Below are 27,387 nucleotides of genomic sequence, written 5' to 3'. Positions count from 1 at the left end.
GGAACTGCACAAAGGCCTCATTGTCATGGGATCCTGCGGCTCTGAGCACACTCTCGCCGCATACTTGGGGAGACATGACACCTGTTGGTGGTTTTGGTCAACTACAGGCGGAGTGACAGGTCCCCCTCACACGGAGCGTCGCTCACACTTCCAGCTTCTTTCCTCATTTTCACAACACAGAAATCCCACTTTCGTCCAAAGCACACGAATGTCCCGAATATCTCGAATCACTTCGGATTCAGGAACGATCAGATCAGCTGACACGCACGCAAATACGGTCACGAGTTTGATGAAGGGTCATGGGTTTTTAGCTCATGTTGCTCTCAGTGATGTGATTGAGGCTGCAATTATTTCAAAATCAGAATGACAAATTTGAAGAAAAAAAAAAAAAGGACTATGCAGCAAAAAAAGACGGCAATTACTTTTGATTTATAGTCGCTGATTTTGCAGTCGTATTCCAATCCTCCAGGCACACCGGGTGAACTCACTTCAAAGAGTGCAATGGTGAATTTCAAGTAACCGTTACGATCGGTCTGGACAGCTTAACGACTTTATCGTTCATGGCGCAGGGCACCCAAATGTTCTCCTGGAATGATTTTTCAGCGTTCGTGGCTACAGAGACGCCCCTAATCACATTTCTCTTTTGTTTATGATATGATATAATGAACATTTGACAAACTACGTTCAGTTTGTAATGGCCTGCTTTGAAAAATACAATTTACTATTTGTTCTGTTCATGCATGTTTAAGTTTGATATGAACATAATTTACAAAGGATAATATTTATATTGTGGTTAATGTAGAAATTATATATATAAATGATTACTTAAGTACTTGCTAATGTGTAAGTTTGCACTTTGCCACCTTTTAGATAGTTAAGATGTAATTGAAAGTTGTCAACTTGAATGAAGTATGGGTGAAGTTAATTTAGTCTTGCCAGGAGCTTAAATTGCTCAGAAAATTGAAACATTTTATGTATTATTTTGAAAATATTGCCTGGAAAGTCCTACCGACGAGTGGACATCAGTTTATGTGGAGGAACTGTTAGTTCAGTGCAAAGAGTTTGCAGCAGATCGTCACATTATGCTGAATAATGATGACGAACCGTCACCTTTAACCCTTTTATCTCTAACTTGTGAGCCAACACTGACACTAAATTCAGCGTCATCGCAGTCGGTTGCTGATAAAAGTCTAACGGGCCTCTTGTGAGATTCACCTGAACTGGCCCTTTAACTGAAAGACCTCATGTGACTCCTTGCACACACACACACACACACACACACACACACACACACACACACACTAGGAGAGTAAGTTGAGAGTCCCATGCAGTCAGGCCTGCCGTGCACCTCACAGGCCTGGACATAAAGTGGCTGGTATAGAGATTTGTGTGGCATTTATGGGATAATCGAGCAACAATAAAACAGCCGCAAACTGGAGCATGCGTGCACACATGCACCCGCGGAGTTAATGCCGTGACTCACTTTTATAAGTTCGACCCTAACTCACTCCCCTGTCGCTTCGCAGCTCGAGGGGAAACCGCAGCAGAGCCACAACCTCTCCTGTCTCACTCAGGAAACTCCCTGAAACCACCACTACGCCTTTGCATGACCTTCACACACTCAGACACGTACTCATGCTGTTTTGCACCGCGGTTTGGGAGCCTAACAAGTACATTCGGGGGGGATTTTTACGTTTTATTTGAGATAGTTGAGTATTTCTTAGAGCATTTGGATAGTTGTTACCTGAACCGCCAGGTAACATAACACACAGTCAAACAGGATGCTCATAAACTATGCAGAGAAAAGACAGTCCCTGTGAGCCGCACGGCCACGTGACACGGCGGCGGGTACCTGAAAGAAGCGCAGGAACCGCCAAACACAGCCGTCATTTGTGACATGAGTAGTGTCAGACAAGAAGTGAAAGTCTAACCTTTGGCCAGCCGGCTGAGGCTCACTCTCCCGCTCTCATTTGTCAGCTTCTAGATGAGGAAACCCGAGATGAGGCGAGCTGACGGGCCACTCAGAACTGACGCTGCACAAGGACTCTGCCCACCAACTACAAGTGTCACACAGGAAGTATTTGGACCCGTCTTTAATTTTTAACAGCTCAGATGTAAATCAACGATAACACATATCAGCACAGTTTACTGTTGTATTCTCACATCACAGTAAATATAGATTTTTTTTTATATGATGAGTTTATTGAGTTTTATTAAGCTTTATTAAGGACCAGTGTTTTGTAGCAGTTTTATTCATCAGATTCTTGTCCATATGCTCTCATTGTTCATACGACGGAGGACCATTATTAAAAAAGACGGATTTATTCTGCTGAAAGTCCCTGACGCTGTTAAAAATGACGAAATGTTCTGCTTTTAAAGCGCTCCCACAGTATCGTCTTGAGCTTCTGTTCCAGCAGGTCAAGGTTCGGCCGCGCAACACGAGACGCCTGCAGGAGATAAACTGTCCTTTGGGGTGAGGTAGTAGGTTGTATAGTTTTAGGGTCATTCCCAAACTGTCAGATGACTATACAACTTACTGTCTTTCCTGAAGCGACCGTGATGGCATCATCTTCCTTGTGACCATAACCTCAAAGGAAATATGACTTCACTGCAAATCCACGGCTTTTTTTTAGTTTCTTTTGTAACTTAAAACTTGCTTTTGTATACTTAAATTTTAGATCTCTCGTGGTGAAATGATCACGATATTTCATGGATTTTTTTTCTTCACATTTCTTTTGTTATAATAAAACAGTCACAAAGGAGACATAGAAAAGAAGAAAAGTTCAAGTCCAGAGGATGTTAAATGTGTTAAATGTCCGTTTTTATTACACTTTACAGACTATTTATGGTCTACAGACATTTGAAGGTTTTGTTAATGTATTGTAAATAGTTTATTTTTTCATTTGCTGTTTGACTGAATGGTGTAAGCTTTTTGGATTCTTTTACACATGAATACACGATATTGTGAGTATTATTTTGTCCCAAAAAATGTAACACCTGAACAAACGCTACCTTATGTAATAACAGAGTAGCTTTATAATCCTTTCTGCTGTGATAAGACAAGAGTTCTTCACAAAACCGTCGTCTCTGGACGCTCTCGCAGCCCACTTGGGTGACTCATGGTGTTCGTACAGGGTGAGGTAGTAGGTTGTGTGGTTTCAGGGTTGTGATTTTACCCCATCAGGAGCTAACTATACAACCTACTGCCTTCCCTGGAGGGCAGCAACACATCACACACCTCCTTCCACCATTGGACGGTGTCCTTCACAGAGCCTGGCGATGAGGTGACTTTTCATTTCACACATTTCTCTAAATAGGTGAGTCGTAACATGTATTTGATGGTGACATCAAACATTTGACAGATTTGTACTTTGTATGGCTGTTTTTCATCATAATGAAATAAAGACTGGACAAAAAAAGTGCAACCAATGAGTGGACTTGTATCTTTCTTAGATTTTCTTAGAAATGCTGATTTATTCATCTGTACCTTCGGGGGTCTTGGGATATGCTGGAATACCAGTCTGTGAAGCAAAGGGTTTTGAAGTGTACACATAATTTGTCTTTTCTATGCTAAAATAATGGTAATTTTGACTTTTCAGAAAGATACAAAATTATACCAGGTTAAAGAAAGGTAAAATCCTAAAAACATATAAAAAAGGGCCACAAACTTTATGTATATAAAGTCACCAGTGAAGCCTTTGAGGTTTGGTTTTTATTATTATTATTATTATTATTATTATTATTATTATTATTATTATTATTATTATTTTATTTTATTTTCATTATAGGTTTTGCTGATTCTCTGGTTCATTAAACCAGGGAATGCTTTCTTCACAAATGGTTGAGAAGACCAGGTGCTGAGGTTTAAAGAAACCAAAATGCAAAAATCATAAATGACTTCCCACAAGTTTATTTGTGTGAGAGTGCGTCGGATCGCCTCAGAGAAGCTTTGTTGTCCAAGTTTCCTGTGAAAGTCAACAGGAAAAGATGACAACTAAAGCGCCACGGCTGAAGTTCAGGATGGAGACACTTGAAACGCTGCCATGCATTCATTTACAGTAGATGGCGCCAGATACTTGAGGGGCTCGGTGCTGATTTCCATAACATCTTGGCAGTCTTCCTCCGAGGTAAGATTGCCCGAGATGCTCGAGGAGAAACTAAAGTTATGACGTAAGTTTGCTCAGAAAAGGACTGTCCTGCTGAGGTATACTGGAGGACAAGGATAATATAATACTATATACAACAGGACAAATATTTACAGCCTCGGGTCTCCAAAATGTACACAAATCCTAAGGAGATCTCTCCTCCCCAATTAAAAAATGAATTATTAAAAAAAGACTTTATTTGTCCCCGGGGGCAAATAAAGTTAGCTGCCTCTGCAGTGGGTGTTGATTTTATTTATTGATATTATTTTATTATTTGCACAAAAAAAAACCTAATTAATGTCTGATGTGGTTAAATATGTTCACGTTATAAAGACAAAAATTATATATATACATACATATATATATATATATATATATATATATATATATATATATATATATATATATATATATATATATATATATGTGTGTGTCTGTGTGTATATATATGTATGTGTGTGTATTTATATATGTATATGTGTGTGTATCTGTGTGTATTTATATATGTATAAAGAAAACAAATATATATATATGCATTACATTATTTATATAATATTATTTATATATATTTAATCATATACCATAGCAATAAGTAAAATATATCTTTATAATATAAAAAGTCTTAAGTCTAAATTGAAAATACTTGAGACTCCATTACATGTACCTATTTTTTTGTGATTTGCTTGCTTTTTTAATTTTATTTTAATTGTATTTTATCCGTTGGTGTTTTCTGTCATTTATAACTATGTGTTGTAATTGCTGCTGCCTATCTTGGCCAGGTCTCCCTTGGAAAAGAGGTTTTTATTCTCAATGGGATTTTCCTGGTTAAATAAAGGTTAAATAAAAAAATAAATAAATAAAATTGTGAATCGTGGAAAATAATCGGATGTATCGTCTCATATTTTCATTTGGAGAAAAAATATCCTCTCATTGTTGGTGAATCCAGGTCACGTGATGCATTTTAATCCCAGAACTAAACGTGCACCAGGAAGTGTTTGGCTCCGCGCGTCCTGATTGGTCCAGGCTGTGGGTGTGTCGGGAGGTGTGCGCGGCGCGGTGCCGCGTCACTTCCGGCGGCGGGCAGCGCAGCCTGCGCGCTCCCGCGGCGGAGGAGGAGACGGCGAGCCGTGGACGGAGCCGGTCACGAGCTGGAGCTGTGGTGTCAGCGCGTCCCGGGACCAGCACACCTCCCTCCCCCGGTGTCAGGCAGACTCCATCCCGCCAGCATGATCTGAGGGTAGCTGGAGCTGCAGCACAGGAGGTAAAGCAACCATCTTCCTCCCGAATTATTGTGTGCTCGGTGTTGTAAACGCAGGAAAAGTGTCTCCCGTGGTGAAGTAAACTTACACTGAGAGCAAAGGGATCAGAAGGCAGTTTCATTACTGTCATCCAGGGGTGCAGATCCGATGTCAGGATTGGGGGGGACACCAACGTGATTTTAATTTTAAATTTTTTGCCAATATGCAACTCATACCATGCCATAAATTGGTAAAGGCTCGCCAAAAAATACTGCACAGGGAATCATTTATTGTGCTTACCTTTCTTGTTTATTTGTCCTAAACAGCCAACAGTGTGTGTCACTGCTTACTTAACTGTTATATTCCTAAATCATAATTTTAAGGGTTTTGGGCATGTAGTGTCTACTCATCTCAAATTCTTCTCACCATCTTCCTTTTATCCTATGGGACTACTTTATGCACGATCAATTGATATATGGATGAAATATGGAGCCCTAAACAAGTTGTTTAAACTAACTGATCATGTTTTAACACAGTTATGGTGGTAAACAGTTCTAAAAAAAAAAAAAGGACCCATTGCTAAGAGCACAATAAACACAGACTAAAAAAAAAATGTATGGAGTAGCAATATTTTCATTCTGTACACCTCAAAACGCACCGTGGATGTATTATTTTTTTAGAAATATATTTTTAATAAATATTCTACATATTCAACCTTTAAGTCTGAAAATACATTTGTTCAATTTTGAATACTTTAGGGTATTTTTATTGGGGGGGGGGCAATTCATGTTTTTCAGAAATTGGGGGGGACATGTCCCCCCCGTCCCCCCCGGGATCTGCACCCATGCTGTCATGACTGTGATGGACCTCAGCTTTACTTCTTGCAATCCTAATGTGATCTTTAGTATTTATTTATTTATTTGACTTGCAACAAGCCCACTTTTCCAGGTTTGTGTCAGTGTCAGACACAGTTGCTTCATGATCTCCTCCTTATTGGATGTCAACATTAGATCCAGGGCCACACTGAGGTAGGAAGGGTGTCTGTGGGAGAGCTGGATCGTAGCTGGGTGGATTGTTGCTCACTTTGTCCTTTTGTGTCATCTGGTAAAGGTGCTTTTGAGCCCCACAGGCGTCTGTCACTGCAGCTCCTGTTTCCACTTCTCCTGTGGCCTAAAGATAGAGCACACTGTCTGGGATTATAGTTCCTCTGGGAGCTAAAACACAATGTCATCTGTGGAAAGGGAAATCACGTCCATTAGCCCAGTTGGGCCTTTGCTGTTGACCTGTTGGTTGAATGTTTTCATCCAGAAAGACCCAAAAGGACGACAACGACCTCTACGAACTATATTCAAACACAGCAGTGACGTTTTTATCAATACTTTATCAATAAAGTAGGGGTGTAACAATACACTAATCTCACGATACGGTACGATACACGATATTGAGGTCACGATAACGATACGATACGATATTATAGCAGTATTTTTTTAACAACCTTGAATGAGGAACATATGACTGGAAAAAATGGTCTTTTATTTGAAAGACACAAAATACAAAACAATGCTGTGTGTTTGCCCTATTGTTACAGTTTGTAATGCTTTATAACTGTTAAAGTTTTAAAGAGAAAGCCAGGCAAACCATTTTCCACAAACTGAACTAAAAGTAAATGTCAGGTTTGCATTATGCATCTTCAGTTTCATACAAGTACAAATAATTTGCCACAAACTGAATAGTTTCTCTCATGTATGATTTGACTTTTTTCGGATGCGCGTTACTAGTTAATAGATTAATATTAATATTCCAATATCGCAATACACTTTGTCACCTCCACAACACGTATTGTGACGTTTTTTGTATCACAACATTTTGTGGCACAATATATTGTTACACCCCTACAATAAAGGCATCTAAATTTTATTTTGCAGAATATCACTCAGTGCCATGTGCGTCAGCTCTAAACTATATATCTTTATCACAGTTTGGACTTTGATTGACGTACGGTAGGCATGTTCCCGTAGCAACAAGGCTGATAAATGAAAAAGGGGAAGCTCTGGGTCACGTGACTGATGCTTGGCCCATTGTTTTTACAGTGTATGGCCTTCACCCGTGGAGCCCAGCCTGCGGGCTCGCCACCCGCATGAGGGGCCGTATGAGCCGGGTACCATGTGGTGAAAGACTTGGCGCTAAGCTTTCCAAACCACAGTCACCAAAAGTGGCTCTTACAGTTAAAAAGCATGAGCAACTACAAAAAAAAAACAAGAAAAGTCAACCTGGCTGTCCATATTTAGGTCTGATGCTGCAAAAGTACAGGTTTGGCAGTGTTCGGTGCCCTAATTAGATCCTGCATGCAGCCAACGCCGTCTCAAGTTGTCAGTTTTGGAAACATGATCTGACTTAAAAGGCACCTGATAGAAACGTTGAGCAGTCGACGTCGTGGGCGTGATTCTGTCAGAGGGCAGATTCTTTACGTGAATCCTCCTGACCGGCAGCTGTCTCAGCTTCAGCTTTAGCCATCACCAGCTCGTCACTGTCCTCCGTTTGGAACAGAAAAGGTTAAATACGCCCCATATCGTTTGATGCACAACATACTCCACATGTACAACCACTCGCATGATGTATTTTGCCCTTACGCACCTTTGGCACACTGTCTGTTGAAATGATGCAACAAAGAGGCTAGATAAACAAGAGCGTGCATTAATCAATCATGTCCTCACTGTCTTACCGAGAGATTCAACAGTCAGTATTGATAAAGACCTTTCACATACTTACAGTTGGAAACATGACTGAAGCTGGCAACCTTTGGCAGTGGAAGGTACAGTTGAACGCTGCAGCACTGATTCACATGGCGTGACACGATGGATGTTTGTAAAGAGGCTTTGATCCCATGATCTATACTGATGCGTGGAGGATGCCCGGCCCCGAAATGCTCCACGCAGCTCCAAGATGTCTGTTTCCAGTACGGCGGCGTGAACAGCTGTAGCCATGAATCACAGGAAGCTGGATGGAGCGTTGCAGAACATGTGCTTTTGCCATGTTGCTGTTGTACTGTGCGATGGCTCCAACAGATGTGCATCGCCCCGCTGGGAGCAGCTGGGAGCTGCACCAGTCTCCCACCATCACATACCTAAAGATCCACTCCTACAAGTAAACACGCCTGCCGGGGCCTGCACAGTCCCGCACAGTGACTCCACGCACTTAAACCCTTTATGTCTAATGTCAACATGTATATATGTCTTCTTTGATGGATAATTAATCAAAGTAATAGGTTTTTATCCATCTGGGAGTTCTTCACGGTATGCAGACGGGACAGATGTGTGTAAATGTTGGGGTGGTTTTAAGTGAACAACGAAGACCAGGCAGCGGATCTACCGATGCCCCCCGAGGATAGTTGATCCAGTTAGAGACGGGTCCTGGCGGGGCCCATCTGAAATGATTCCCACGCCTGCTTCTTGAACTCTGGAGCATCCTCATAACAGCCTTTTCAGAGTCGGCTGAATGGAGACGGTTGACAAGTGCTGTGATGTGTTTTTTTTGGGCCAAAAAAACTGCTTCAGCGAGGGGGCTGTGTGCTGGTCCATTATCCTGAAGGAGCATGAGACCAGTTCTCCCCTTCTTTGGCCTCACAAAGTCTTTCAAAACAGTTTGTAGTGGGGTATGTTTTTGGTGAAGTAAAAGGAAAAACATGTTTTATACAACTGCAATAGTATATTGACCATTTACTAGTGATGCACCGAAAGGAAAATTTGTGGCCGAAACCAAAATCGAAAATGATAATAAACACTTGGCGGAATACCGAATAATACCGAACAATGGTTCTTTGCAGTTTTTCATTTATTTTGTCAATTTTTTCACCATTGCATACATCAAATAAATGTGCAGTGAAATACTTGCCAGTCACAATTTGTCTTACTGTACTTATTGTATTTTTTCTCATAATCCTTGATTCCTTATTCATTTTCTCCCGTTCAAATCCAATTAATCGGGTCGCGGTGGGGCTGATCTCCACAATTTGAAGCCGTGTACCGTCTCCATCACCAAGCGGTTTCCCAAATCCAACTCAGCCTGGATCGTTTCTCGTGTCCTCTGCTTTTTTCCCACATCCAAGTAATGATCTGACATGCTGACATTTAACACCCCAAACCCCCCGTCACTCCACGCTGGTCACTGTTTGGTTGCGTCATCACACGCCGTTATTAATTGGTCGTTTTTTTCCCCCACTTATTCCACCGAACACCGAAAGTGTTTTTTTACTATTTTCGGCCGAACAATTTCGGTTACCGAACATTCGGTGCATCACTACCATTTACCTTTTATTAAACTGCCCAAAGCCAGCTGTTTCTGTGTCACACACCACAATAAAACCTCTGTAGGAAGGAGCAATATGAATTAAATGGCTTCTCAGGATAAGATAGACTAGCCACAGCATTAAACCCCGTAGAGTTGACATTACTTGTCGAGGGGTGGAACTAAAGTCAGATTTCTCTGAACATTACCACAAACTAACACAGAAGAAAGACAGCCTCTGGATGCCATTGGATGTACAACCAATCTGACAAACAAAGCTTGTTCAAAAATGAAAAGCATTGCGACAACCTGCTTTCAACAAAGCACATCCATGCAGGAGTGCCGGGTTTGCAGTTGTTGATCCAGTTTATGAGCAGTTCTGCAGGCATGTAGGCTCATACAGATCCTGTATGATTCATCACCCGCACCCACCTTGTTGTGATTAGTACAGTACGCTCCGCACAGGTGGAAATGGCTTCGTGAACCTTGTACTCGGTTGGCACCTACCAAAACCTGGCAGGAGATCACTGGTTGTTTAAAGCACATGAGGGCGTTGACCTGGGGGAGAGCTGGAGCTGCTGGAGCTGCTGGAGCTGCTGGAGCAGGACCAACTGGTGCAGGTAGTTTGATGCTCCAGGGTCATCCTGGATACTACTCCGATCTGTGCCACCTATCTTAGCATCGTTAACTTTATCACTTGGATCCCTTCAGAATGATGATATTCCTGAATGGTTCCTGTCTCTTTTCGGAGTGTGTTACAACTTGTTTTAAGGTCTAGAGGTCAGTCTGACCAGGTGACTCTGGAGTTTGCAGAAGATCCATGACATTAGGCTGATTCTCCGTGTTTACTCTGTCCTCGTATTGCACTTCAGTGATTCGGGGGTTGTCTCCACAGGCGCCGGTCCGTCATGGCAGCGGATCTCTACAGCCCCCCGTCCCCGCTCGGGGACTCCCTCCTGGACGGCCCGCTGTGTGGAGACCTGATCGAGGATCTTCCAGAGCTCTCCCAGTCCATAGGAGACGACACACTGGGCTTTGATTTCCCAGAGTACCAGAGCACCGATTCAGGGTCCACAAGCTCCCTCACACTCGGTGAGTCCACATGCTCTTACAAGCTAAAAACACAGTAGTTTATATTTGGGAAAGCACAACGCTAAACATTTAGAGGATTATATGCTAAATAAACTCCATATTTATAAATTAGTGTGGATGATGTTACAGTGTAATCTCTCTTTCTCATATGTAGTCTTGTGAAATAAGAGCCACACCTTCCTTCACTTCTAAAATTATACGTGTGAGAAAGAAAAATGCTCCTTATCAGGTTTTAAAATGATGTAAAACAATATGACCGATGACCGGTGATATATTATTCTGTCTTTATTGTCTATTTAACCAAATCTAAACCAAGATTAAGAAGCAGCGTTTGACTGGCTAAACACACCCTATGACTCGATAGTTTGCAGGAAGCACTTTTAGCATCTCAACTTGAAAATGAGATATTTGGACAGTCTTCTCTCCAATGTTGCTTTAGTTTATTAAAGCTTGAGGTAATTTGTTTACACACAGCTCTACTAAAGCCTTTCATTCAGGCTGGACTTCGGCCGGGTCGTTGCGTCACCTGGTTCTCTCCTTTCAGTCGATATGTTTTAGATTTGCTGGTTTTTGGATCGCCGCTGTTGTTTTACCCAGTTTTAGTCAAGACGTTGTTTAGGTGTCGGACAGATGTCTTTCCATGTGACTCCAGAATACCTTGTACACAAAAGTCAAATTCAAAAATACTTTGTTTATCCCCGAAGGGAAATTAATTAATAACCTCATACGGATGAGCACATGGTCCAGTGAGCTGCTCCAGTAAGTCCAGGTTAGGGATGGGCGGTATGGACTAAAAAACGTATCACGATCATTTCTGGCATTTATCCCGATAATGATAAAAATGACGATAAAAAAATTACCAATTCAACTCCACCTTTGTAACTATAAATCTATCACCACATTCAGTCTTTGGAGCCCCCAAATCACTGCTCTAAAAGAATACTAAATGCTACTAAACTACACCAATTAAATTGGATTAATAAAAACCAATTAAATGAGTCCACCTGTACTGCAAAACTGTAATGACTCAGATCCGCCATGTTTGTTACACAAAAACCTCATCAACCAGAATTTATCTTTCTTTCTTTCTTTCTTTCTTTCTTTCTTTCTTTCTTTCTTTCTTTCTTTCTTTCTTTCTTTCTTTCTTTCTTTCTGGCTCATTTCTCTCTTTCTTTCTTTCTGGCTCATTTCTTTCTTTCTGGCTCCTTCCTTCCTTCCTTCCTTCCTTCCTTCCTTCCTTCCTTCCTTCCTTCCTTCCTTCCTTCACGTACGTTGTGCGTCGATTTAACACAGAACCATAAATTAGCTTTACACAAAAACATCATCAACGGGAATTTATCGTTTTTACCGCGAGATGACAAATTCTTACCGTGGGGAATTTTTCTGACGGTATATCGTGATCGGTAAAATATCGGCCATTCCTAGTCCAGGTCCAGTTCGGACCGTCATCCCTCCACCGCCGTGCTTCACAGGTGGCTGGAAGTGTTAGCGTTGATATTGTGTGTTTGGTTTTGCCAACCAAGTAACAACACTTTGGTCTCATCAGTTCAAAGGAAAATGAGTTGTTAGCTGTCCTGTACTTTTAGGAATAAGACACTTTTCCCTGGTAACTCTTCATCAGAAGGGTTAAAATTCTTAATTGCTTTAGCAAATGATATGTTAATTGGGACATGTAGAGGCTGAGATAGGGATCTGTTTTTATCTTTTTAAGAAATAAATGATCTGAGCTATGCATAGTTTCACTTCGGGGTGAAAATGAGATTGTGTGCTCCTGGGAAGATTCAATCTGTCTTTCTCACTGCAGAATACGGAAACTACCTCACAACTGTCCACATTTCATAGACAGACGGGGTTCTCTAACATCATTGCTGATGTCTTTCCCTCTCAGCACTGTGTGAACATCATCTGAATGTTTCACACCGGCAAACTGCCAGAACATGTGCTGTTAGAGCAGTTAGGCAGGTGCATGTGATCAGGGACCTGACTGAGACTCATCCTCTTAACTCCTCTGAAATCGACACGAGTGCATGAACCACCTCATATTTTGGTTTAACTTTTATCTGATGACTAAAAGCTTTATAAGCGGTTGTTCATTATCTGGTCCTTTGCCACTACTCAGTATCTTGTTTCTCCAAATAAATGATTTTGTATTTCAGGTAGCTAAAGCTGAGCTTTTAGAAAGATTGCTAAAAGATTGCTTTACTAAAGCAACACCACTGATTTGCATGACTTTATTTGTTAAATGTACACCAAAAACTTTAGCAAAACAACAAAAAACAACTGAGCTGAGCTGCCGGTTGAATTCTCAGAAGACATGGTGAGTTATAATTTACCAAAACAGCAGCTTAACCCTGTGGCTTTCTTTAGAAAAGCTTCCTAAAACCTGAAGATTGTCTCTTTTTAGACGGATAGCTGCACTCGTTTATTTCTCAGCCTCAGAACAAACTGGAAACTTCCAGCAGCTGCGACTCCTAGGGGGACGAGGTCGTCCTCCAGCGGTTCGGTCCTCACCCCTGCTGCAAGCGTCTTCAGTCCAGACCCCACACCGTCTCCTGACGTGTTCAGTAGTAGGCCTGTGTTGAAAAAATCGATTTCCCAATTCTAAATCGATTCTCATATTAATTCCTAAAAATCGATTCATATGTCTAAAGATCGATTTTTTTTTTTTTTTTTTTTTTTTTGGGGGGAGGGATTTTTTTTAATTTTCTTTTATTTATTTATGTATTATTTTTTTTCATCATTACATTACAACTTTTTGTAATTTTTTTGTTTATCCCCAAAAAAGTAATGTTTTGTTGGACACGAGAATAACTGGTGCCATGTTTTTACCTTTAAATATGTTTAAAGGTATGAAAACATTAAAGTGTAAGGTTATAATTGCATAAATTGTCTATATTTCATTACTTTATATACTGTCTTGGGGTTACATTTGCAAAAAATGCTAAAAACCAAATTTTCAAAAATTAAAAACCGAAAATGGAACAAATAAAAACGGAATGTGGGAAAAAATTAAAACCGATTTCATCCGTCTCTGTTTGCTGCGCTGGATCTGTTTGGTAATTCTGACCCACACGATGTTTCTGAAAGCAGTTCTATCAGCATTCTGGGAGCTGATTGGTCCTTACAGCATCATTAGCTGCAATACTTGCTGTTTAATCTCAATATAATACTAGTATTAATATGTTGCATAACTACAGTCATATAATTCATGCAACAGCTCAAAAAACTGTTTTAATAACACTAACCCAAATCAATATCGGAATCGGATCGAATCGGATCGAATCGAATCAAATCTTGATAATCGATTCTGAATCTTAATAATTGGAATCGAATCGATTCTTGACATTTGAATCGATCCCCAGCCCTATTCAGTAGTGTCTGATCGTAGAGGCAAAGTTAGACTTTGTTGCCCTCTTAGATCCAGGCTTGAAACCTCGAAGCACACATATTAAAAGTGGGGAAAGTGTGAAGAGTCCAAGTGTCCCATTAAAGCTGCCTCCTGTCCTCTGCAGACACGCTGACCCCGGCCTCCAGCCCGCTATCAGTGCTGTCTGGAGCGGCACCAGAACCAGCGGAGAACCTCAACCCCCTCAGCCTGGAGTGCCGGGTTTGCTCGGACAAAGCTTCAGGCTTCCACTACGGCGTGCACGCGTGTGAGGGATGCAAGGTAAGAAACAGGCACGCATGACCGAGAGTTACTCTTGTTCCGTCTCTTGCTCTTCAGTCTCGTTTTCTCGTCCATCATTGTTTTCCCGAGTCGCCTCCGATGTCCTCTGCAGCTCTTTTAGGTGATTTCATCAACGTGTGACGTCGTGCTGTAAAGCATTCGTTGCAAAAGATGATCGGTTGGGGAGTTTAACTTTACTTTGGGCAGTTTTTGCTGATACTAGAAGTGTGAAACTGCCAAAACCAGATGACACTTCATAAAAATAATCACACTTTCCCTTGAATTACATCATAAAATGTAAAATAAACCCTTTTTGTTTTAACATAATAATATGTGACAGCGGCATTCTGGTGAGAGAAAAGAGACGAAGGCCACACGAAGATGTAAACACGAAGACAAATGTGATCAGACTGATAATTACGTGTGTTGCAAAGCCAGACTTTGTTTTCATCGTCCCGTCGTGTACCTGTCAGACTTTACGAGGGGGGAAAACATACAGATGCATGTCCACACGTGCACAAGCAAGTATATCAAGCAGGCATTTGCAGAGCCTGAGATGCCGAGGTGCCGTCCTCGAGGCCAGTGGAAACTTTCTGAGACATGCGGCCGGGTCATGTGATGGGAGGACGTGAAGGCCTCGGCTCCCTCGTCTACTCCTGCATACACGGAGCTGTCACTGGCGCACGGAGCTGCGTGTGGCCTCTGGCCGCGGTCGTGACACTTGTGTGCACCTTCCTCTTTTTTTGCCTTGCTTTCTCATCAACAATAATGTCTAAAAACAAATCTACCGTAGTTGTTTCCTTAATTTTCTCTCTCTTAAATCTGTTTTTGAAGAGAGAGGGACGCAGATATCTGTCCAGTTTTTTAGAAAACACTCATTACACAACCCCCCCTGTTTGGGAGTTGCAGTGAAATCATCCGTTTTCCTTCGGGGTGTAGATGCTGACGCACGTCTCATTCATCAGATTCGTCCAGCAGTAACGCTCATGTTCCCGTCAGAGCAGCTGTCCGTCGCGGCATGCAACCCGCCGGTTGCGTCAGCCTGGTGCTGCTCTGAAGTGGGGGCCGCGGTGACGTGGAGCCCCCGGACCTGGGCGCTCGTGCGAGGTGCGCTCTGACGGCCGGCCTGGCCGTGTTGCGACATCGTGGAAAATCCAGAGTCGTGTGTCATTCACAAGGCTCGGCTTTACAGAGGAGAGCACTCCACACGGGGAACGTGAGGATCATGTGCTGCAACACGTCAGGCCGTCAGGCTGATGTCTGGGGATGATATTTCAGGATATTATGATACATGCACGCCTAATACAAGGTTTTATTAAGTTAAAATCTTTTACGTCCACCACCGTTGGAATATGTCTCCATTTTAAACTTTTTTTTTGTATCCATTCCTCTAAAAAGAGTCTTAAGGAACCGTTTCACAACACATTTATCTGCTTACAATGTAAATGGTGTTGCTCGCACATCTGGTTTTATCTGTTCTCCCGTACACAGACATGCAGGGACATGTATGCTGTAAACACACACACACACACACACACACACACACACACACACACACACACACACACACACACACACACACACATCTGTTTTTCCTCACTGCGCAGCTCCGCTGTCATGTAATGCATTTCTGATTACTGTCATATGGTGTTGAACTATATGCTTTGGCCTTCAGGGTTCCCTTTTAAACTGTGTTCATGCAGATTTCACCCAATTCGCCCACAGAACCAGATGTTTTGGGTTAAAAATGACACAAACAGTGATATGTTACACATAATAACCCTTAATAGCAACGTGCCGAAAACTGCTCTCAACGTAAAGTCGGGCCAAGTTGTTGTGTAAGATGACGGTCGGTGTGCTTCGTGACCACGCGGCTCCATGAAGTATTTATATTCCCATTTGACGGCGAGGGCTCGCAGAGCGCCCCGGCTGAAGGGTTATTGATGTGTGTGTGGGTGAGTAAACATCAGAGCATCGTATGTTTTGGCACATGTGAGATATCTGTTAGCTTGTGTTGGCCCGCTGCCCCGAGCGTGTTGGAGGGCTGCAGTCTGTCTCGTCCAATCGGGGATCTTCCTCAGAAAGGTTTACTACATGTGATTTAAACATGTAATGCAGAACTGGACTTCTGAGAGTCATTTCTGAATGTATTTTTAACAATTTACGGTGGAAGGGAAGTGTGCTGCAGTTGAAGATGTATATCGTCTTCCTGACTGATGATTACCTTTCTGTTTAGATAGCACGTTCCCTTTTTCCCATTTCCACAAGTTCCCTTTGGGTCATTTTGTGATACAGTACAAGCATAATTGAGGAGTGGACCTATAATTACCTTTCCTTATTTTTTCTTTTATAAAGGTTTTAAAGAAATGTCTCTGGTCTTCATTGGTCAAAGCAGAGACCGTACGGTGCAACAGCACCTTTTGTCAGCGTGTTTAGTAGGAATGGGTGATATTTTACCGTTCATGATATACCGTCAAAAAAATTCCTCACGATAAGAATTTGTCATCTCACAGTAAAAACGATAAATTCCCGTTGATGACGTTTTTGTTTAAAGCTGATTTATGGTTCTGCGTTAAATCCACGCACAACGTACGGGAAGGAAGGAAGGAAGGAAGGAAGGAAGGAAGGAAGGAAGGAAGGAAGGAAGGAAGGAAGGAAGGAAGGAAGGAAGGAAGGAAGGAAGGAAGGAAGGAAGGAAGGAAGGAAGGAAGGAAGGAAGGAAGGAAGGAAGGAAGGAAGGAAGGAAGGAAGGAAGGAAGGAAGGAAGGAAGGAAGGAAGGAAGGAAGGAAGGAAGGAAGGAAGGAAGGAAGGAAGGAAGGAAGGAAGGAAGGAAGGAAGGAAGGAAGGAAGGAAGGAAGGAAGGAAGGAAGGAAGGAAGGAAGGAAGGAAGGAAGGAAGGAAGGAAGGAAGGAAGGAAGGAAGGAAGGAAGGAAGGAAGGAAGGAAGGAAGGAAGGAAGGAAGGAAGGAAGGAAGGAAGGAAGGAAGGAAGGAAGGAAGGAAGGAAGGAAGGAAGGAAGGAAGGAAGGAAGGAAGGAAGGAAGGAAGGAAGGAAGGAAGGAAGGAAGGAAGGAAGGAAGGAAGGAAGGAAGGAAGGAAGGAAGGAAGGGAGCCTGAAAGAAAGAATAAATTCCCGTTGATGAGGTTTTTGTGTAACAAACATGGCGGATCTGAGAGAGAGATAGATTTATAGTTGAAAAGGTGGAGTTGAATTGGTATTTTTTTTATCGTCATTTTTATCGTTATCGGGATAAATGCCAGAAATTATCGTGATACATTTTTTAGTCCATACCGCCCATCCCTAGTGTTAAGCAAGCAAACCGTTGTCCATTATTGCATATGAGACAAACACGCCACCCAGTCAGGACTGCTGTCCTGTATAAGTTCTCCCCGTGGAATATGATCTGTCCTCTGGATTAACATTTTTATGCCGGTGGCTGCAGGGTTCACTTTGAAAACGGACCCCTGCTGAAGTTTGGAGATGACGCTGTTTTAGTAAGTCGCTACATGAGGAAGAAATCTGACGAGTCACTTCCTGAAGCTGGATGTCAACACAACCAGAGACACATCTTTGACTGTAGTAAACAGTTCAACGTTAAACATTCAACAGGTCCAAACACAGTGACTACGTTTACATGCAGTCAAAATTCGTTTTTTTGCTAATATTCCGGTTACTGAAAAATTTGGAATATTCCGTTTACATGGTAATTAATCATTCTGGATATCTGGATCAAACCAGTGACGCGCGGAGAACGTGATGATGCAATTACCGTCATTTCCGCTTCTTCTTCCTGTATCCAAATTCAAAACAAATGCTGCTTCGCGCAACTTTTCGCTCACCTTCTTGTAAATCTGGCTATCCCGGTACTTTTTACCGTCTACAAATGCAGAAATGTTCATATCCTTCATTACATTTATGAAGGGATTAGTCTCCTCCTCACTCCAAAAGTGTGGCGTGGTCTTGCGTTTCTCCGTGTTTATAAGAACTTCCTGGACTCAAAAGACCAGGATTCCTTGTGAACAGAGCATGCGCGGAAAACAAATTCATGTTCTGTTTGATGGAGATATTCCGTTAGGCGTTTACATGACCGAATATTCAGGTTTTAAAAGGAGAAACCCAGGGGTAATGTTCAGGTTTTTAAAAACCAGAATATGAGCAAATTCAGGTTATTCAAAGGGGTTATTGGTGTTTACATGGCCGTGCAAATTCGGGTTATTGCCAATATTCTGGTTTTAAAAGGGTTATTGATGCATGGAAACGCAGTCAGTGAAAGAGACGCTGATTGAGTCTGTGGATTGTACTCGGCTACAGTTGTGAACAAAAAGCTCAACTTTGAATGCATCACGACTGTGGCCACCACTCCGATGGTTTGACTTTACAGATCTTTTATTGGGTCCATTTCAACCTTTTGCCTCATCTCCTGGCATGGAAACCTCTTAATACACGTCAACATGAACATGGCCAGTAAGGTAGTTGGCATTCAGCAGGAACAGACAGATATTGAAGGTGAAGTCTGTTTTAGCCAGCTGTTTTAGACCCTCCTCCATTGGACAGATCTGTTGTTCACCATCTAGTTGACAGGTAGAAACTCTCTTTCCTTCAAAGTGCAATTAAAGAACCTCATCAGCCTAAAGCCTGACTGTACAGTACCTTCTTTAACAAAATGACTGCTGTTCCCAGGAGTCTGTATGAGGTGTCTGGGACTTTTGTTGGTCAAACGCTCCACGGATCACTCTTTACTTCTGTTTCACCCTGCTTACACGGAACTTTTCGGATAAGCAGGATTTCTGCTGCTTTAATTGAAAATGAGCTGCTTCCCTGCCCCCGTTCTCCTTGACGGAGATTGACCCTGACTGGGACGGCATACTCGACATTTTCATGGTCTGGTTGGTACCGCAGATGCCAAACTTTCATGTTCAGGCCCTAGAGAAGTGAATTTTCCATGATAACTAATATCTATATGCGTTGGTTAGGTTGATTGTACAGTCTCGTGTACTGTCTGCTGTCAACCAAATTTGCCCCGACGGGTGACAAAGGTGCCAGTTTACATTTGAGATGTAGCTTCGGTGCTGAAATCAGAAATAACCACTGCGTTTAATCGACGCCGGGTTTGGACGAACTACCAATTACTTTAGGTAAACTTCGTAGCATAATAACGACTGATGAGGAAGTGAGGATGACTGCTGATCAAAAGGCTACGCCAAGTATTAGAAAGGCATTTATTGCTTGATACAGATTCTCCTGATGTGGTTTTAGAGCGGTTTGAGCTGATGGTGGACCTGACTCCACCCCTCACCTCTGCAGTGTGAAGTTGGTGTCACAATTTTGCACTGACCACTTAAGAGGAACAGGAAATGCTGCATATGAGGAAAATAAAACCGAGTCATTTTGCTCTGACGTGGGTCTGTGATGTCACAGAGTTCTGCAACTCAGAGCAGCTCAGACACCAGAACTATGTTGCAAGTCGGCGGTGAAGGAGTAAAACTTAAGACTCCAAAACAGGCTTTTTTGATTCTGCTGTAAAAGTACATTCAATCGTTCTTGTATTTTGTCATATAAATAAAGTTAATGGCAGATATTCATAAAACAGCTGCAATAAACACACAAACACACTTTAACTTTGGTGTTTTCTTGCACCTTTTCATTTCAGTCAGAATTTAAGACTTTTTTTGTTCTTTTTATCAATTGAAAATGATCAGCTTGTTTTAAATAGTCGATTTCAACCTGGTGTGTTTTTGTATACGGTGTGTATCTTAAATCAACTTCCAGACTGGTCATTATACAAGCCCTGCAGTTACATTTATATCTATATGAAGCGAGTCTATAAAGTCAGCAGGAGTTGTATCTCTGTAAATTAGTCAGTACAACGTAAACTAATACATTTGCTTGAAGTTTGACCAAGCTCTGCACGATGCTCCTAAGTCCATCTGACCTTAAAGCACTGAAAGAAAGTTTTATATGTAATGTGTATATATGTACGTCCTGTTTATAGTTGGATATTATTTATTTGCATATCTCCACCCCTTCAACTGTAATGTATCTAAGTTGATGCTTTCCAACATCGGGATTGGATGCAACTTTGTTTTTTTTCTTCGATGTCTTTTATTCAACCGAAGACTGTTCCCACTTGTAACATGAAAGTCTGCGAATGTCTGACTACGATTTAGCTTTGAGGAGTTTCCCTGTCCATGGTGCCGTCATGGGTTTGGGGTGTGATTCCCTTAATTAGCTTCAACTCGTGAAAAACTTCTAGCGACGCGTTCATGTAGAGCTGAGAGCCTCATAAGGTGTGAGGCCATACAGGACTGTCTCAGAAAATTAGAATATTGTGATAAAGTTCTTTATTTTCTGTAATGCAATTAAAAAAAAAAAAAATGTCATACATTCTGGATTCATTACAAATCAACTGAAATATTGCAAGCCTTTTATTATTTTAATATTGCTGATCATGGCTTACAGTTTAAGATTAAGATTCCCAGAATATTCTAATTTTTTGAGATAGGATATTTGAGTTTTCTTAAGCTGTAAGCCACGATCAGCAATATTAAAATAATAAAAGGCTTGCAATATTTCAGTTGATTTGTAATTAATCCAGAATGTATGACATTTTTGCATTACAGAAAATAAATGACTTTATCACAATATCCTAATTTTCTGAAACAGTCCTGTATAGTTCTCACAGTCCATGCGATGGTTTCACCAACATGCTCACCTGTTAACACAAGCATCAATAAACAGGTCTATATTCAGCTGACAGACATCCTGCTGCTGCTGATGTGGATGATGGATTTGAAAAGCCCCAAGTTTCACTTGAAAATAAACAATCAGAGACACCTTGGCGATCACAGCGTTGTCTGATTATATCAAAAGCTGAATCCTTTACTGTGGCAGCCAGATTGATTTCAGCCTGTGTCCTCTCCTGTATGACGTCCCTGCACTCTCTCCATCTTTCCTTTGTACCAACTTTCACTCCATACAGGATAATAAAGACTTAAATGCCTTAAAACACTTGTTTCAAGACAGAATGTGAATAATATAACATGGTAGGTTTTAGGGTTTGTTTTGAAAGATATTCACACCAGGAGGATGATAAAGTAGTGCTCACACGAAAATGCTTCCCAAAGCCAGCCAATCAGCAGAGAGCGTGCTTTTAGGATCGTGGATGGAGAGCTCCTGAGTGCCAGAACTGTGGTTTTCCTTTTACAAGGAAATGATACAACAAAAACGTCTGAAACGGCTTCTCCAGAGCGGCGTGACTCTGAGAAGTGAGCAGAATACAAACTCACTAGCGGTGCCAGTATGAAAGACTTGTGACTTGTGAAAATATGAAAGACTTCTGATTAGTGTTTTTAAAATATTAAAATAATGTATCCATCTAAATGGGTGATGTCTTTCTGTCTTAATCAGGGCTTCTTCAGGAGGACGGTGAGGCTAAAGCTGGAGTACGAGAAGTGTGAACGCACCTGCAAAATCCAAAAGAAGAACCGAAACAAGTGCCAGTACTGCAGATTTCAGAAGTGCCTGCTTGTGGGCATGTCTCATAACGGTGAGGCTTTTGTCTCTATCAACTGATTATGGGATTGATCAATTTAATGTATTTAGTTCGTACCAGAGGGAGGAGGCTACTTGTTTCTCCCACAAATGAGCGTGATTTATACCTCATAAAATAATAAGTGTAGTAATTGTAGAAAAACTGGTTCCGGCTTGATTTTTACAGGTTGTTTTTACTGCAACAGCAGCACAACTAAACTAGACTCTTAAAGTCAGTCAAAGGTCTGGTATCCCTCCTGTTCAAACACCTTTCCAGCGGTAGAGATCATACTGAGCCAATCACAGGGGGGCAGGTCTTATTCAGTTCAGTCCACTTCACTTCAGCTTCATTTATATAGCGCCAAATCCTGACCATCTTCAACATTACGGCTCAACTCATTCCAAAGTATTCAAATTAATACAAAGCCAATAAAATAACAATAAAAATGGTTGTGTTGGTTAAGACACCAACAGATTGGATCAATTTGTTTCTTGGATACAATCCCCGTCCTGAGCGAGCACCAAGCGGCCGTGGGAAGGGAAAAACTCCCCGTTAACAGGAAGAAAGCTGGAGCAGAACCAGACTCAGGAAGGGCGGCCTCTTTGCCTCGGCTGGTTGGGGGTTGAGAGGACACGAAGCGGCAGCAACAATAACAGATCATCACTTATGTGATGACTTGTACACGAGTCATCACTCAAAACAACCAAGACAGCTGCCGTCTCCTGCCTCATTCCTCTGACTGGTTGTACGTCTGTCCAGCGTCGTCCAACTGTTTCTCCTGCATCATTTGGTTCTGCCACTTGGAAATCAAAGTTGAATCCAGAGGAACCACAATCATTCTTTGTATCACAAAGGAACTTCTGACTATTTTTTGTTTTGGATTTAGGCGTGGAGGCTTAGACACTGTTCAAGACGTCCTACATACTGTAGACGTGTCCCAACAAGAACCTGTTGGTGGGACACGGTCTCCATTCCTTAGTCGCCTCTGCCATGATTTGTAGTAGCTAGTTTCATCACTGTTGATGTGTGACATAGTACCATAAATATCACAACAGACAACCGGGACCACAGTCCAGAGTTACGCTAGACGACACCTCCTAAAAGTAGTCAAATATTCTTTCACATGGAATTGATTATTAATAAGTTACCCGGCGTTTATTAGTTTGTGTATTTAAACCAGTTTTTTATATATACACATATACAGGACTGTGTCAGAAAATTAGAATATTGTGATAAAGTCCTTTTATTTTCTGTAATGCAATTAAAAAAAACTAAAATTTTATACATTCTGGATTCATTACAAATCAACTGAAATATTGCAACCCTTTTATTATTTTAATATTGCTGATTATGGTTTACAGCTTAAGATTAAGGTTCCGAGAATATTCTAATTTTTGATATTTGATAGGATATTTGAGTTTTCTTAAACTGTAATCCATGATCAGCAATATTAAAAGAATAAAAGGCTTGCAATATTTCAGTTGATTTTTAATGAATCCAGAATGTATGACATTTTTGCATTACAGAAAATAAAGGACTTTATCACAATATTCTGATTTTCTGAGACGGTCCTGTATATGTATGTATATAATAAACTAAACTAACACATGAATCACTGAGGTTGTGGTGCAGCCAAACTGTCCACAGAAACCAGCTGAATCTGTGAAAGAACTCGCTATTGAAAGCCTGAAACACAGTGAATGCAGTTGCATAAAACTGTAGTCACATGACCCTCCAGGGGCAACTGTAGCGTGTGTTTTCTACAACTGAAGGGCATTTCTCTGGGATTTTCTTCTAAGCCTCAGTCAACATGCCTTCCATTGACTGGGTATTTATAGAACGATGTCCTGTTGGAGTCGGCCTGACACCGAAAAAGACCCAACACATATAGCACCACATCTGGCCTGTCACTTGTGCCGACTGCTGAAGGGTCACCGGGTTTGTTTCATTTGGCCTCTTGCTGCACGCAGAGCATTGTCAGCAACATGAGAGCTGGATAATATGCCTCTGAATAATGGAAAAGGACCAGAACGGACCAGATTTGTCGTGCATGTTTATTCAGACACATGCATGTTTTAGCCGCACAAGCGCCAGTCTGATGTCTCTGTAATTTAAAGCTGTTGTTAAATAAACTAAACTCCGCCAGCAGTTTCTAATGACAAATGTTTTACGCTGCAGCCATCCGGTTCGGTCGGATGCCGCAGGCGGAGAAGCTGAAGCTCAAGGAGGAACGCAAGGTGGTAGAGAAAGAAGTGGAGGGCCCCATGAAGGCCGACCACAAGATTCTGGTCAGGCAGATCCACAAAGCCTACATGAAGAACTTCAGCATGAACAAGGCCAAAGCGCGGCTTATACTCACTGGGAAAACCAGCAAGCCGGTACAAAACCAAGAAAAGAAGAAAACATGTCTCATTGTTGATTTTATCCTCTGCTGAGACTCTTCCCTCTCTCCCAACAGCCTTTCGTCATCCACGACATGGACACGTTCCAGCTCGCTGAGAGGACGCTGGCGGCTCACATGCTAAACGGTGAGTATTCGGACTCAGAGGGCGACCTTCAAGCTGGACACGGGATCCCAGGTTTGCCGTGTGAGGAGCTCCAGCAGAGGGAGGCCGAGGCCCGACTCTTCCACTGGTGCCAGAGCACCTCGGTGGAGACGGTCACGGAGCTGACGGAGTTCGCCAAGGCCGTGCCGGGCTTCCAGAGTCTGGACTTGAATGATCAGGTGACCTCGGAGATGCTTTGTGTTGTGTTTAGCTCCCTGTCTGTTCATGTTAGAAGTAGTGATGCACCGATTGTTCGGTAACCGAAATTGTTCGGCCGAAAATGGCAAAAAAACACTTTCGGTGTTTGGTGGAATAAGTGGAAAAAAAAACGAACAATTAATAACGGCGTTGTAAAATAAGGAAAAAGACTAGCCGCTCCCGTAACAGTTGCGCAGCACATAAATCGTTGGCCTACCAAAAACTAACCACATAACGCTCCCGTAACGGTTGCGCACCACATAAATCGTTGGCCAACCAAAAACTAACTACATAAGAATTTTACCTAACTTTCACCAGCAGGTGGAACCAAAACAACATAAATCAATCTATTACAGGTGCGTTTAGATGATGAAATCAAACAGCGAAGAGCGTGGAGTGAAGTGGTGCAAACATGTCAGCAGTGTGGAAGTATTTTAGAGTGGCAAAGAATAATACAAGAATGGCTGTTTGCAATGAATGTTCTGCTCAAATATCTAGAGGGGGCACATCTGCAAAGTCTTTCAGCACTACAAGTTTGATTTATCATTTGAAATGATGAAAAACCCTGAGCGCTTTAATGCATTTTTATTGTTTTAAGGCCTATGTTACATGTTCAGTCAGTTAAGCCTAACGTTAGCTCAAAGATGGCCAAAAAATGTATTTTGCTAATTTATTTATTTTAAGTTATTGTTCTTTGCTGGTATAATGTCTGCTGGAATATTTAAGAAATGCTGGGAAATTAAATTTTTTTCAGTTTTTTATGTTCAATAAATATTTTCTACCTTGTAATTTTGAAAAAGATTTTTTTCTTTGAAAAGCATGCCTAAATCAAATTTATTTGATTCATGCAATGGTGAAAAAATTGGCAAAATAAATGAAAAACTGCGAAGAACCATGTTCGGTATTGTTCGGTATTCGGCCAAGTGTTTATTATTAGTTTCGGTTTCGGTTTCGGCCACAAATTTTCATTTCGGTGCATCACCAGTTAGAAGCAGAGAGGAGAGATGAGAGAGCTTGACAGAGTGCCTTGTTATCCCCCCTTAGGTGACTCTCCTGAAATATGCAGTTTACGAAGCGCTTTTCACCCTTCTGGCATCGTGCATGAACAAAGATGGCCTCCTAGTGGCTCGTGGGGGAGGGTTCATCACCCGCGAGTTCCTCAAGAGCCTCCGGCGGCCATTTAGTGACATGATGGAGCCTAAATTCCAGTTCGCCACCCGCTTCAACCTGCTGGACCTGGACGACGGCGACCTGTCTCTGTTTCTGGCTGCTATCATCTGCTGCGGAGGTAGCTCGCATGAAGCGGAGCACATGAATTCACCCTCAAAAGAGTTGCTTTCTATTTATTATTCTTTTCCCCTTCGTCAGACCGTCCCGGCCTGGTGGACATACCGCTGGTGGAGCAGCTGCAGGAGAGCATAGTTCAGGCACTACGGCTCCACCTGCTGGCCAACCATCCGGACGACGCTTTCCTCTTCCCCAGACTGCTGCAGAAACTGGCTGACCTCCGGGAGCTGGTCACAGAGCATGCTCAGTTGGTTCAGGAAATCAAGACAATAGAGGACACGTCGCTGCACCCGCTCCTGCAAGAAATTTACAGGGACATGTACTGACAAGTGAACATATGTTAGTGTTGTTATTAACATTAACAGCTGCGAATGTGCCTTTTGTGACTCTAAAACTACTGGAACAAAACTTTTATGTTATGTGGCTGCTGTAGGGAGTGGGGGACACAGTGAGTGTTTTACAACTTGCATCATAGATGTTCTTCTCATACGGTCCTTCCAATACATTCAGTTCATTTAATCATGTTTTACACAAGTCATATAAAAGCTAAATGGAGAGTTGACTGTGCAAAGATGCAGAGCAGTTAAAACCTGCATGCATGTATGCAAGGTACTTGAATATGAGAGCTGAAGTCATGAAGACATTTAAACTCATGACCAGGAAACATGAATGTGTGTGAAGGTGGCTGAAGGTGAAGGTGGTATTTACAGGTCCCATTGCTGTGTGCAGTACAAATAATCTTCCTCATCCATTTTTAGTAAGGAGTACCTGCTTCAGTATCTGGAAGGTGCCGTTTATTTCTGCTGCCTGAATTCAGATTTCTTCTGTTGTCTAAATCACTGTGTCACAAGTGTTGCATTACAAAATCAGAACCAGAGTTTTATTGAAAGCACTCATACTCCTCATATGGTGTAATTTTCTGTTGTATATTTATATTAATCCTATATTGTACTCTTAAAAACCAAGACAACATGATTCCTCACCTTTTAACCTGTTTTCAGATTCTGATAGTCAGATTGACAGTTTAGTGTTTAGGTAAAATGCTAATATTACCCTTTTTTTTTTTCCTCAGATAAAAAAATAAATAATAAAATAAAGACTTACGGCCAGTATGGAATATTTTCTTTCAAAACATGATATGTTACATGGGTTTATGTTATGTGAATACAAAAACAAGAAAAAAAAGAGATTTAGTGCCTTATGTCCTGCACTATATTTGTTTAGTGCCATAATGAAATGGATATATATATATAATGTACACAAATTAAATCAAGCATCTATCTCAATATAATAAAAGGTTTCATACAGTGGACTTAATAAATTGAATATATTTATCAGTCATTTATTTGTAATAGTGTGGTTAATTACCTACATAATAGATACATTATTGTAGGTATTA

General features: G+C 41.6%; 2 protein-coding genes across 2 annotated transcripts in view; one reads left to right on the top strand and one right to left on the bottom strand.

Annotated features, from left to right (window-relative positions):
- The window catches only part of wnt7ba (wingless-type MMTV integration site family, member 7Ba), a 57,166-nt gene extending 55,177 nt beyond the window's left edge, over positions 1–1,989 (bottom strand). Inside the window, exon 1 of the mRNA XM_061714116.1 lies at positions 1,932–1,989. The gene's annotated coding sequence lies outside the window, so the exon portion shown is untranslated. The remainder of the gene's footprint in view (positions 1–1,931) is intronic.
- A 3,263-nt stretch (positions 1,990–5,252) lies between these two features.
- Positions 5,253–27,322, top strand: pparaa (peroxisome proliferator-activated receptor alpha a). Its single transcript, XM_061714954.1, has 8 exons — positions 5,253–5,406; positions 10,563–10,759; positions 14,272–14,426; positions 21,834–21,972; positions 24,136–24,335; positions 24,416–24,687; positions 25,751–25,989; positions 26,070–27,322. The coding sequence occupies exons 2-8, from the start codon at positions 10,576–10,578 to the stop codon at positions 26,312–26,314; spliced, it is 1,434 nt and encodes a 477-aa protein (XP_061570938.1). The 5' UTR covers positions 5,253–5,406; positions 10,563–10,575; the 3' UTR covers positions 26,315–27,322.
- Positions 27,323–27,387: the final 65 nt, after the last annotated feature.

Source organism: Cololabis saira, chromosome 23 (assembly GCF_033807715.1).
Source record: "Cololabis saira isolate AMF1-May2022 chromosome 23, fColSai1.1, whole genome shotgun sequence".
Lineage (NCBI taxonomy): Eukaryota > Metazoa > Chordata > Actinopteri > Beloniformes > Belonidae > Cololabis > Cololabis saira.
This window is presented reverse-complemented; position numbering and strand designations above follow the sequence as displayed.